The sequence below is a fragment of the Stegostoma tigrinum genome, chromosome 34 (assembly GCF_030684315.1).
Source record: "Stegostoma tigrinum isolate sSteTig4 chromosome 34, sSteTig4.hap1, whole genome shotgun sequence".
Taxonomy (NCBI): Eukaryota; Metazoa; Chordata; class Chondrichthyes; order Orectolobiformes; family Stegostomatidae; genus Stegostoma; species Stegostoma tigrinum.
Window position 1 is genome coordinate 3,415,965 of NC_081387.1, and position 12,794 is coordinate 3,428,758.

At 43.9% G+C, this 12,794-nt stretch overlaps 1 protein-coding gene across 1 annotated transcript; it reads right to left on the bottom strand.

Moving 5' to 3' along the window:
• Positions 1–296: 296 nt before the first annotated feature.
• Positions 297–12,052, bottom strand: LOC125446399 (zinc finger protein 3-like). The gene is made up of 3 exons (XM_048519952.2): positions 11,977–12,052; positions 3,128–3,973; positions 297–914 (listed from the first exon to the last, which is right to left on the bottom strand). Exons 2-3 carry the CDS (start codon positions 3,656–3,658, stop codon positions 777–779), a joined length of 669 nt encoding a protein of 222 aa, XP_048375909.1. The 5' UTR covers positions 3,659–3,973; positions 11,977–12,052; the 3' UTR covers positions 297–776.
• Between the last annotated feature and the right edge of the window lie 742 nt (positions 12,053–12,794).

Consider the following 12,794-nt stretch of genomic DNA (forward strand, 5'->3'; position numbering starts at 1 on the left):
AGTTCTGCCTAAGTGTTTCAAAGATAGTAGAAACTGCAGATGCTGTATAATCTGAGATAACAAGGTGTAGAGCTAGATGAACACAGCAGGTCAAGCAGCAACGGAGGAGCAGGAAAGCTGATGTTTCAGGCCTAGACCCAGCTTTCCTGCTCCTCTGATGCTGTTTGGCCTGCTGTATTCATCCAGCTTCACACCATGTTATCTCTGCCTAAGTGTTTGTCTCTTTTCACCATAATCCATCTCAAATTGACTGTATCAGGAATTTTAAATGTAATTTATGTCGAGTAAATTGATGCTTTGCGATTTTCAACACTGGTTTATTAAACATCAGCCATGAAGAAATGACCATGGTTCCAGATGGGAATAATGAGAGTTGTGGGTTTCTGCCAGTCTACATACCATGACCGGTAATTATTTCACAAACTACAAGCTACAGATGATAGTTTATTTCAATTTTGTCATATAGAGCAGAAAAATAGTTAAAATAATCTAACAGAATCATGATGACATTACTACCTTAATTGAGTAGAATTTCTGCTTTCATTTTGTTTATGCTGGAATTTAAAAGGGTTCACACACTATCACTCTGATCTTGAAAAGGCTGGAAGATATAGACAAAGCAGGAAAGACAGAGAGAATTGAAGGAGGGATCAAAAGCAAATCAATGTGGAAAATGGAGGAAGGAACCAGAAGTAGGAGGTGGAGGAGGAGAGGAATAGAGGAAATTGCTTCCATCCTTCCCTCCGTGGTACGTTCCTCCAATCTCAATCCCTCATTTATTCCTCACTCCTGTGTTCTTCTCCGGTGCATGTGCTGCTTCCACCACTGCACAGCATCTCTGTGCTGGATGCTGCATGTTCCTCTTCTGATCTGCTGTCAAACACATCCAAAGCGGATGTTTTCACTTTGAAAGCCTGCGAGGATGAAGAAATCTATTACCACGCAAGAAATCTCTGACAAAGGTTTAGCAGGGGAACAGAGACAGCAGCTGCAATAAATGAGGTTTTATTTAGATTGGGCAATGATAAATTTAATTGCCCACCTGATCTGCTGCTCAGTCACCTCCATTTCACCGGTCAGTTTTAGAAGCTTCAGGAAACTCATCTTGCTCCAGAAATAATTGGAGCAATTTGAATTTCAAACAATGTTACAATGGTGTGTAGCCCTCAATCCTATATTTACATGTGATAACACCAGATATCATATTCATACAACAAGACATTCTGCTGAAAGGCATTTCTTCAAAAATATCCAATTCATTTAAAAAATCAAGCTTGCCTGCACTATTATTTGCAGGTTACGCCACATACAAAACCCACCAAGAAAAGCTATCATATCTGAGTATAAAAACTATTGTTCTTATTAATCAGTTTCATTTTTATCTGCTCATATGCATATCGCACTCATGATACTGGAAGCATTAGGTATACAAGTTTATGTTGATTGTTCATCTTGTGTCTGCTGTCATCTTTCAGGAGAATGTTGCTATTACAGCATGTGTTGCTGCTACTGTATTTGTTGTTGATGATCTGCACCATTTCTTGGGGAATGGTTGATCTCCGAGATTGATGGTTATTCATTTCTGATATCTCTTAGTGTAACCAGATCAGCTTCATTAGCTGTCTGCTGAGAAAGAGCGGCTTCTCTGATAGCACACAGATATCTTCATTTGCAACAACAGCTCTGGTCATTCACTTTCAGTGTCTATTATTGAAATGCAAACTTCTCTACATAGTTCCCAAGTTATCCCACTTTTGTGGAATGTGTATATTTATAATCTGACTAGCTCTACTACTCTCAATTCCAGTAATGATTCAGTTGCCTTCAAAGTAGAATTTTGCTTTCATTTCATTTTGATCTTGTCACTCACTCCTGTTATTCCTTCCAGCCTTAGTAGATTTTTAAGTATCGGAAGAGCAATCTTATTGTCGCAAGATCATTTGTTGCTGGACTGGACAACATTCCATTTTTTCAGGACGTAGTTGCTCCATTCTAAGATTGCCTGACAAACATCAAGCAGGATTTAATTGATTTGTCAGAGGATCAAGTGAGGAGTTGTGAGGGGTCGGTGTGTATAATTAGGAGGTTAGTTACACAGTTGCTGAGGAGGTGACCATGTCTGTACCCGTCCAACCTTTCCTGGGTAAACATTCCTGTACATAATCTAATTCAGAGTCAAGAGTTTTTGTTACAGGGTCTTGGGGAGTTATAATTGTCTATTAGCAATATCTATCTGCTCCCTGGTGCTTTACTTCCAAATGAGACCTCTATGAACAAAATAACATCCTGTGCAGATCCTATGGAGAGGTTGATTTGTCATCATGTAAATCTCGATATCAGATCAGGATTTTCAGTGGTATTGGGCACAGAACAAAAAGCTACTTTCACTCCCATCAAACAATGAATCAGAACACCAGCAGTGAAAAAGATGCTTTGAATTGGTTTGTGGTCAGACTCCACCATTGTTCGCTCTGTCAAAAATAGGTGTTAGGAGAAATCTTCACAAACCAATAGCAATGCTGTCTTTCTCAATCTGTACTCCAGTCTGTGTTCAGTGTGTGTTAACTCTCTGGATACAAACCCAACGGGTTGCCCTCACTGCATGGGGATTACTCCAAGTCCTGTGTCACTGACATCACACTGCAGGGTGGCTCCATTGTTGACATCATAATCCCTCAGCACTGGTGATGTCATCACTAGGTGTTTGATGGGAGTGAAAGCTGCTTCTTGTTCTGTGTCCCAGTCCCACTGAACACTGAGAGACTATGAGAATGTGTATATGCTGAGACTGTGTGCAGGTAAAAACTCAGATAACAGATGGGCAGGAATTTGTGTAGGTTCACTGATATTCCAGCAATTCCAAGAACTTGGTGAAGGTTTTATTACAGAATTAACAGTGACAAACTACCTTCTGTGTTAGGGCATTGACAGTCAGGGACATACACTTCTTTGGGAAGCTTAGTCACAAACATTGCACCCGAACTGTTCTACTGTATGAATTCTGTGCTTTTCCAAAGTCACAGCAAACATTCATTGCAAACAAACATCACTCAAAGGGTTACTCCCCTTTGTGGATTCTCTGATGGAGGAGAAGGCTCCATGACCTTGAGAATGATTTGTCACAAACCTCACATGTAAATGGTTTCTCCCCTGTATGAATGCGTTGGTGTGCATAGAGGTTCCCTGATCGTGAAAACGATTTATCACACACCTTACACCTGAACGGCTTCTCACCAGTGTGAATACGTTGGTGTGTATGGAAGGTCGATGATTGCGAAAATGATTTGTCACACACTTCACACGTGAACGGTCTCTCTCCTGTGTGAATGCGTTGGTGTTTACGAAGTTCCGCCAACGTTGAGAACGCTTTATCACATACCTCACACCTGAATGGTTTCTCTCCTGTGTGAATGCGTTGATGTACAAGGAGGCTGGATGATTGTGAGAAAGATTTGTTACAAACCTCACATCTGAATGGTTTCTCTCCCGTGTGAATTGGCCGGTGTTTCACCAGGCCTGATAACTGTGTGAAGCCCTTGTTACAAACCTCACATTTAAATGGCTTCTCCCCGGTATGAATGCGTCGGTGATTTTTGAGCGTCAGTAGCCTTGCAAAAGCTCGATCACAAACCTCACACTTAAATGGTTTCTCTTCCATTCAGCTGCCCTTGTGTTAACAGTTATAAGGCAGCTGCACCCAGTCCATACTAAACCCTTACAAGTTTGAGTGACCCTCCTCACAGACCTTTCTTTTAAACAGCCTCACACCTGCAGGAATGAGACAGTGGTTCATGATATGTCAAAGTTCCGCTTATCCAAATGATGTTTCACTGTCCAATCTTCTCTGTGTTCAGCAATGCTGTGAAGAGACTGAACATCTTCCTAGAATTGTGCACTTGTTCCTTCGATGATGATCAGGAGTTTTCTGCAGTGCCCACATTCTGTATTCTTTGGTGTAGTACGGTGCAATCTTCTGGAAAACAGGAAAAGGAAATGTGATTTCATCCAACTCCCTCTCCTACTTTGCTGAAGGGGCTGACTCCTCAGTTCTTTTTCATTCTTACTTTTAGAGAATGTTGGGGTCACTAGCTTGGTCAGCATTTGTGCCCATTCCTCAATGCCCTCGTGCTGAGCTGCCTTCTTGAACCATGACAGTTAATTAGGCTTCAGGTGTAGCTATAACTACTGTGCTGGTCAGAAGGGAGTTCCAGGACTTTGCCCCAACAAGAGCAAGATTATTAATATAGTTCCAAGTCAGAATGGTGTATTGGTTCTCAGCTGCCTTTGTTTGAGTCAAACAGATTTAGAGCACAGAAAGACGAGCCTTGGTCCGTTGTGCCTGTTTTACTCATCAAGCGGCTATCTGCTCAAATCATATTTTCCAGCACTTGGCCTGTTTCCTCCTCTGTTGTGACATTTCAAGTGTTCATCTCAGAACTTCTTGAATGCTGTGCGGGCTTCCACCTCCAACATTCTTTCAAGTAGTGAATTCCAGCTAATCCCCATCCTCTGGTGAAAATTTTAGTGTCTCAAATCTCTTATAAAGCCTCTTCCCCATCCCTTAAATCTATGACCCCTGATTACTGAGCCCTCTATAAAGGGATAATTTTCCTCCAATGCAGTCTACCTATAGTCCCTAATAACCTGTACACCATGATCAGGTGCCCCCAGCCCCTCAGCCTGTTTGGGCTCTCCTCATAGCTGAAAGACTACAGCCCAGGCAACATCTGGTGAATCCCTTCAGCACTCTCTCTAATGCAATTACATCCTTCCAGTATTGCGGCAATAAGATGTGGACACACAAGTCCAAACAAACCAACCTTGTACAGCTCCACCATAACCTCCCAACTTCTTTTGTCAATACTTTAACTTGTAAAGGCAAGTATCCCATTTGCCTTCTTAACTACATTATCTATCGGTCCTGCTGCCCTCAAGGATCCATGGACACCCACACCAATGTCCCGCTGTATTTCTTGGTGTCCCTCATGTGCTCCCTTGCATAGTTTGTCCACCTAAAACTCATCACATCACACTATTCAGAATTAAATTCTATTTGCTCCCTGTTCTGTGACCAATCCAACGATAAGAATCCCACACATTCTTACCTCCTTAGCCAATCTCCCATGTGAAACCTTGTCAAAAGCCTTTCTGAATTCCATATAGGCTTTAGCAACTTCACCAATCTCACCAACCTCATCCACACACCAATTCACCTCCTTGAGAAATTCGGGCAGAATTGTTAGACATAATCTCCCCTGAGAAAGTCATGCTTACTACACTTGATTAATCCTTGCCTCTTTGGGTGGAGATTAATTCGGTCCCTCAGAATATTTTCCTGTTGGTCCCCTACCACTGATATTGGACACACTGGCCTGTCATTCCCTGGTTTATCTCTACCATTCTTACTAAATAATAGTGCCACACCACACTAGAGACACAGGAGCCAAAAAAGTAGGGCATTTAGCCCATCGGGTCTGCTCTGCATTCAATCAGATCACGCTGATCTGATAATCCTCAGCTCCATTTTCCTGCCTTTTCCCTACAACCTTTGATATTCAGCTGATTAAGAAACTTCCCTTACTGTTCATAACCTGAATACTCTCTTTAGAGATCCAATCTCGATATCCTTCTGTGAGAAAGGATTCTACATTTTGACCATTCTCTGAGAGCAGAAATTCCTTCTCATCTCTGTCTTAAATGTGAGTCCTCTTATTTTGAGATTATTTCCTCTAGTCATAGACTACCCACAAGGGGAAACAACTTTTCCTACCGTGTCAAATGTCTCAAGAATCTTAAACGTTTCAATAAGGTCGCTTCTCATTCTTCTTGATTCCAATAAGTACATGCCCAACCTACTTAATCTCTCCTCATACCACATTCCCTTCAAACCTGTTATCCGCCCAGTGAATCTTGTCTGAATCGCCTTCAACCAGTACGTCTTTACTGTTCAGGCACCCAGCTGTTGTTTCATTAATGCCTTGTATATTTTCAGCAAAACCTCCTACTCTTGTACTCCAATGTCGTTGAAATAAAGGCCAAGATATAATTTCCTTTCCCTAACACCTGAACTTGGGTGCAAACATTTTGTCAATCATGGACAAGAAATCCCAAATCCCTCTGTTCTGTAGTTTTCAGTAGTCATTCTCCATTTAATTAATGTTTAGCTCCTCTATTCTTCCTGTCAAAGTGCTTAATCTCACATTTTCCCACATTATATTCCATCTACCAAGTTTTTGTGCATCCCGTTAAACTGTCTCTATCCATTAGGAGATAATGGGAACTGCAGATGCTGGAGAATTCCAAGATAATAAAATGTGAGGCTGGATGAACACAGCAGGCCAAGCAGCATCTCAGGAGCACAAAAGCTGACGTTTCGGACCTCGACCCTTCATCAGAGAGGGGGATGGGGAGAGGGAACTGGAATAAATAGGGAGAGAGGGGGAGGCGGACCGAAGATGGAGAGTAAAGAAGATAGGTGGAGAGAGTATAGGTGGGGAGGTAGGGAGGGGATAGGTCAGTCCAGGGAAGACGGACAGGTCAAGGAGGTGGGATGAGGTTAGTAGGTAGATGGGGGTGCGGCTTGGGGTGGGAGGAAGGGATGGGTGAGAGGAAGAACCAGTTAGGGAGGCAGAGACAGTTTGGACTGGTTTTGGGATGCAGTGGGTGGGGGGGGGGAAGAGCTGGGCTGGTTGTGTGGTGCAGTGGGGGGAGGGGACGAACTAGGCTGGTTTAGGGATGCAGTAGGGGAAGGGGAGATTTTGAAACTGGTGAAGTCCACATTGATACCATATGGCTGCAGGGTTCCCAGGCGGAATATGAGTTGCTGTTCCTGCAACCTTCGGGTGGCATCATTGTGGCAGTGCAGGAGGCCCATGATGGACATGTCATCTAGAGAATGGGAGGGGGAGTGGAAATGGTTTGCAACTGGGAGGTGCAGTTGTTTGTTGCGAACTGAGCGGAGGTGTTCTGCAAAGCGGTCCCCAAGCCTCCGCTTGGTTTCCCCAATGTCGAGGAAGCCGCACCGGGTACAGTGGATGCAGTATACCACATTGGCAGATGTGCAGGTGAACCTCTGCTTAATGTGGAATGTCATCTTGGGGCCTGGGATAGGGGTGAGGGAGGAGGTGTGGGGACAAGTGTAGCATTTCCTGTGGTTGCAGGGGAAGGTGCCGGGTGTGGTGGGGTTGGAGGGCAGTGTGGAGCGAACAAGGGAGTCACGGAGAGAGTGGTCTCTCCGGAAAGCAGACAGAGGAGGGGATGGAAAAATGTCTTGGGTGGTGGGGTCGGATTGTAAATGGCGGAAGTGTCGGAGGATGATGCATTGTATCCGGAGGTTGGTAGGGTGGTGTGTGAGAACGAGGGGGATCCTCTTCGGGCGGTTGTGGCGGGGGCGGGGTGTGAGGGATGTGTTGCGGGAAATACAGGAGACGCGGTCAAGGGCGTTCTCGATCACTGTGGGGGGAAAGTTGCGGTCCTTAAAGAACTTGGACATCTGGGATGTGCGGGAGTGGAATGTCTTATCGTGGGGGCAGATGCAGCGGAGGTGGAGGAATTGGGAATAGGGTATGGAATTTTTGCAGGAGGGTGGGTGGGAGGAGGTGTATTCTAGGTAGCTGTGGGAGTTGGTGGGCTTGAAATGGACATCAGTTACAAGCTGGTTGCCTGAGATGGAGACTGAGAGGTCCAGGAAGGTGAGGGATGTGCTGGAGATGGCCCAGGTGAACTGAAGGTTGGGGTGGAAGGTGTTGGTGAAGTGGATGAACTGTTCGAGCTCCTCTGGGGAGCAAGAGGTGGCGCCCATACAGTCATCAATGTACCGGAGGAAGAGGTGGGGTTTGGGGCCTGTGTAGGTGCGGAAGAGGGACTGTTCCACGTAACCTACAAAGAGGCAGGCATAGCTGGGGCCCATGCGGGTGCCCATGGCCACCCCCTTAGTCTGTAGGAAGTGGGACAGTGGGAAGTGCTACACTTGTCCCCACACCTCCTCCCTCACCCCTATCCCAGGCCTCAAGATGACATTCCACATTAAGCAGAGGTTCACCTGCACATCTGCCAATGTGGTATACTGCATCCACTGTACCCGGTGCGGCTTCCTCTACATTGGGGAAACCAAGCGGAGGCTTGGGGACCGCTTTGCAGAACACCTCCGCTCAGTTCGCAACAAACAACTGCACCTCCCAGTTGCAAACCATTTCCACTCCCCCTCCCATTCTCTAGATGACATGTCCATCATGAGCCTCCTGCACTGCCACAATGATGCCACCCGAAGGTTGCAGGAACAGCAACTCATATTCCGCCTGGGAACCCTGCAGCCATATGGTATCAATGTGGACTTCACCAGTTTCAAAATCTCCCCTTCCCCTACTGCATCCCTAAACCAGCCTAGTTCGTCCCCTCCCCCCACTGCACCACACAACCAGCCCAGCTCTTCCCCCCCACCCACTGCATCCCAAAACCAGTCCAACCTGTCTCTGCCTCCCTAACCGGCTCTTCCTCTCACCCATCCCTTCCTCCCACCCCAAGCCGCACCCCCAGCTACCTACTAACCTCATCCCACCTCCTTGACCTGTCCGTCTTCCCTGGACTGACCTATCCCCTCCCTACCTCCCCCCCTATACTCTCTCCACCTATCTTCTTTACTCTCCATCTTCGGTCCGCCTCCCCCTCTCTCCCTATTTATTCCAGTTCCCTCTCCCCATCCCCCTCTCTGATGAAGGGTCAAGGCCCGAAACGTCAGCTTTTGTGCTCCTGAGATGCTGCTTGGCCTGCTGTGTTCATCCAGCCTCACATTTTATTATCTCTATCCATTTAGAGACTTTTTGTGTCCTCACAACTTGCCTTCCCATCAACTTTGATGCCATCCACAAACTTGACTTTCGTGCATTCACTTTCTTCATCCAAGTCATGCTGTAACATATACAGGAATTAACTGTGGCCCCAGCACCAATTTTTGTGGCAGTCCTCTAGTTACAGGAGCCATCTGAAAATGCTCCCCTTATCACAACTCTCCATTTTCTATTAGTTAGCCAATATTCTTTCCATGCTACTATACTATCTCCATCGGCATCTGCTCTTATCTTTCTCAATATGTGTGCTACCATCTCAAATCCCTTTTGAAAATCCAAATATATTGCATCCACTGCTTGCCTTTTATTTATCCGGCTAATTATCTCCTTAAAAAAGTCTAGTAAATCAGTCAGGTATGTTTTCCCCCTCATGAAGTCATGATAACTCTGCTTAATCATATTACGTTTGTCTAAATAAATGCTATTACATCCTTCTTAATAGACTCTGACATTTTCCCAATAACAAACATTAAGTTACATTTACCTAGTAACAAACATTAAGCTAACTGGCCTATTGTTAACTGCTTTATATTTCCATCCCTTTTTAAATAAAGGTATTACAAGAGCAGTTTTCCAATCCTCTGCAACTTTGCAACAAATTAACAGTTATTGGAAAATTATTTTAGTGCTTCTATTATCTCTGTAGCTACTTCCTTTAATATCCTAAGATGTACCTATCAGGTCTCGGGAACTTATCAATCTTTGACCCAATTGGTTTCCCTAGCACTTCTTCTCCAGTGATAAGTTATTGTACTTATTCCCTCTCCTCTTGCTCCTTGATTATTCAGTAATGTTGGAAAACTATAAATACTGTGAAGGCTGATGCAAAGTATTTATTCAACTTATTTGCCATTTTCTGGTTCCCCATGATACTTCCCCAGCCTTGTTCTCTAAGGTGCATATTTTCACTTTGGCTTCTCTCTTCCTTTATATACACTTGAATAAGCTCCTGTATCTGGAAGGTTAGTTTTCAGACGTTTCAAACGTCTGAAAACTAACCTTCCAGCTCAGCGAGCAAACTCACATCCAGAACCTCAACCTGAGCTACAAATCTTCTCAAAACTCGCAAGCTCCTGTATGTCTTGATATTATTCACAAATTTTTAAATAAAGTTTTTTAATAAACAAGTTTACCCTCAAAATTTACATTATCCATCTTTTTTGGTCATCTTTTGTTGGTTTTTCAAAGACTTTTGGCTTACTCATAATCTTTGCCACATTGAAAGAAAAAAATAAACAATATTTTGCTACCCTTAACTGCCCTGGTTAACCATGTCTGGCTTATCTGCTTACTAGAATCCTTCTTCCTCACTGAAGCCACAAGGAAAACTACTTTCTTTATCAACTGTTATTGTTCCTCTGACGTCTTTGCTGCTAAACTCCTTTCCCAGTTCACTCCAGCCAGCTCTGCCCTCATTTCTTCACAATTATCTTTTTTTAAGCTTAGCACAATTGTTGCTGATCGAAGGCCCTCCCACTCAAACTGGATATGAAATTCCACCATATTAAGTCACTGTTTCCTACGGGATCATTTACCCTGGCATCATTTATTAAGCCAGTCTTGTTACAGATCACCAGATCCAAAATAGCTCAACCCCTCATTGAATTGACTACATATGGTTCTGGGAAACAATCTTTGTTTCTTGTCTGTGAATTCTTCCTTCTGGCATCTGAAGCATCCCAATCTGCATGAAGATTAAAATCATCCCCTGTTTAAAATATTGCATTTGTTACATGCCTTCGTTTTCTTTTGATTGATTCTCTGTTATACTGTATAGCCATTACTGAGGTCCTATAAATTACTCCTACCAGTGCTTTTTTTATCTTTTTTTATTTCTCACCTCCACCCATGCAGATTCTGCACCTTTCAATCCAAGATTGATTCTTGTTATTGTTCTTATTCTTTCCCATACCAACAATGCTACTGTACCACTTTTTTCTTACTTGGAAAAGGCGCCTAATGTTGAATATTTAGTACCCAGCTATGATCTCCTTGCAACACCCACCAGTGCCCTAGTGCCTCTCCTGTGACCAGAGAGGATTTCAGAATTAATGCCAGAGCTCCTACAATTTTGCTCCCCGCCCACAACCCCGTGACTCCCACTGCACTCTGGGATATACCATATCCAGGCCTGGGGTTTATCCACTTTTGAGGCTGCTAAAACTGCTAATACCTCCTCACGATCAATATGAATTTGTTTAACCACATCAAAGCACCCCCACCCTGAATTCTGACCCTGACATATACATTGTATGTCTCTAAATGTGCATACAAATGCATTGCATTTATTTAAAACCTTAAAAACATCACCTGGCTCCAGATTGCACCATCCATCTCAAATGGGCCATACTCTTTCTTGGTTATCCTCTTGGCCCTAATGTAATTTTAAAAGTCTCGCAGTAGAAGTTGTGTGTTTGGAAGGAGCTTTAATGGATGCTGCAGTGCATGTTACAGCTGGTACACTGCTGCTACTATTGGTATGAAATGAACTAATGTTGAAGGTGATGGATGAGCTGCTAATCATGTGAGCTACTTAGCCCGGGGTGGTACAACTTGCTGAATGTCATTCAGGAAAGTTGAAAATAAATGTTAAACAGAGAAGGTTCAAAGAGATGTCTGCTCACATATTGCACGAAGCTATCCTGAACAGGCAGAGTCAATAATCCAAAAGGCTGCTTTTACTCCTCCAACAATATTTAGGTGGGTTGTGAGAGACATCTAGTTTCCCCATTCTCCCCTCTTCCTCTTCAACAATTTATCAACTCACAGTCTACAGGATAATAACCAGCTCCCGACGAACACACAGAAAGAACAACAGGAAATCAGTGAGAATCCTCTAGCACTCTGCTACTCCCAGTTAATGACACCTCACCTGCTCATAAACGATCAACAAAACTCAGCCTGGAAATCAGGAGGGAAATGCTTCCAATAAACACACTCAATATCCAACACACAGCTCCAGTCAAACAGTTCAGCACAAAGCACCGAGTAAACAGCTCTCTCACTGGATCTTCTCACACAGCATAAGGGACATTTCCACCCCTGATTACCCACAGGACAGTCAGACTGCCTGAAGACTGGTGTGGATATTATGGGATACAATTTGTATAAAAGCTGCTCCTTCACTCACCATCTCCTCACTTGGTTTTCAGTCCCTATAGGAAGTGAACCAGCTCTGGAAGAGGAAGAGGAGAGAATGGGCAGAGTGGGTGGGCTCTCTGATTGACGTCTCTCACAGCCAATCCAAATATTTCTGCAGCAACAAGAGATTCTGAAGCTTGAGCAGATCATGCAGAGATTTAAACTAGTTATTTTCCCATCTAAATAAAACCTCACATTGTGTTTCTGTCTCAGTTTCCCCAGTAAATGTTTGACGGAGATTTCTAGTGTGGGAATAGCATTTTCCATCCTCAAAAGGCTTCCAAACTGAAAACTTCAATGTGGAATGTATATTCTCGAATGTGTCCACCTGAGGGAGAGGTAGCGGTTTGTAGTGGGATCAGCAAGTGACTGTGTAAGGTCACAGGATAAAGTGGCACACGAGGACAAATTGATCTGAATTATTCAAATCGAACTACGTCTTGAGAAATGGTGCAAGATCTGACTTCTTCACCCAACGTTTTCTGAGCATCTCTGGTTTTGTAATAAATATTGATTACATTTCATTCTCAAACTCACTTGACATTAGACATCTTTTGACTGCCCTGATTGGTTCACCTTTTAGTGCTCTGATTTCTTAACCGGTCAGAGTGTTCTGTTGCGAAGTTGGGTCGAGTACTTGTGGATTGGAATGCAAGACATTAGAATTTGATATTTGCAAAGAGAAGAGGGGGGGGGGGGTGCAAGTATGTGGTTTCTTTAAAAGGTGATGTGTTTTTTCTAGGTTTGGAGATTTTAAGAAATCTGCGGGCAGCCCCTTGTGCGTTGCAGGTGCACAGAGGGCACCTG

Coding starts and splice junctions, on each gene's coding strand:
- LOC125446399 (XM_048519952.2), bottom strand. CDS start 3,658: ATGGAAGAGAAACCATTTAAGTGTGAGGTTTGTGATCGAGCTTTTGCA. Junction 915..3,127: donor AGAAACCATTTACATGTGAG/GTTTGTGACAAA, acceptor TCATCCTCGCAG/GCTTTCAAAGTGAAAACATC.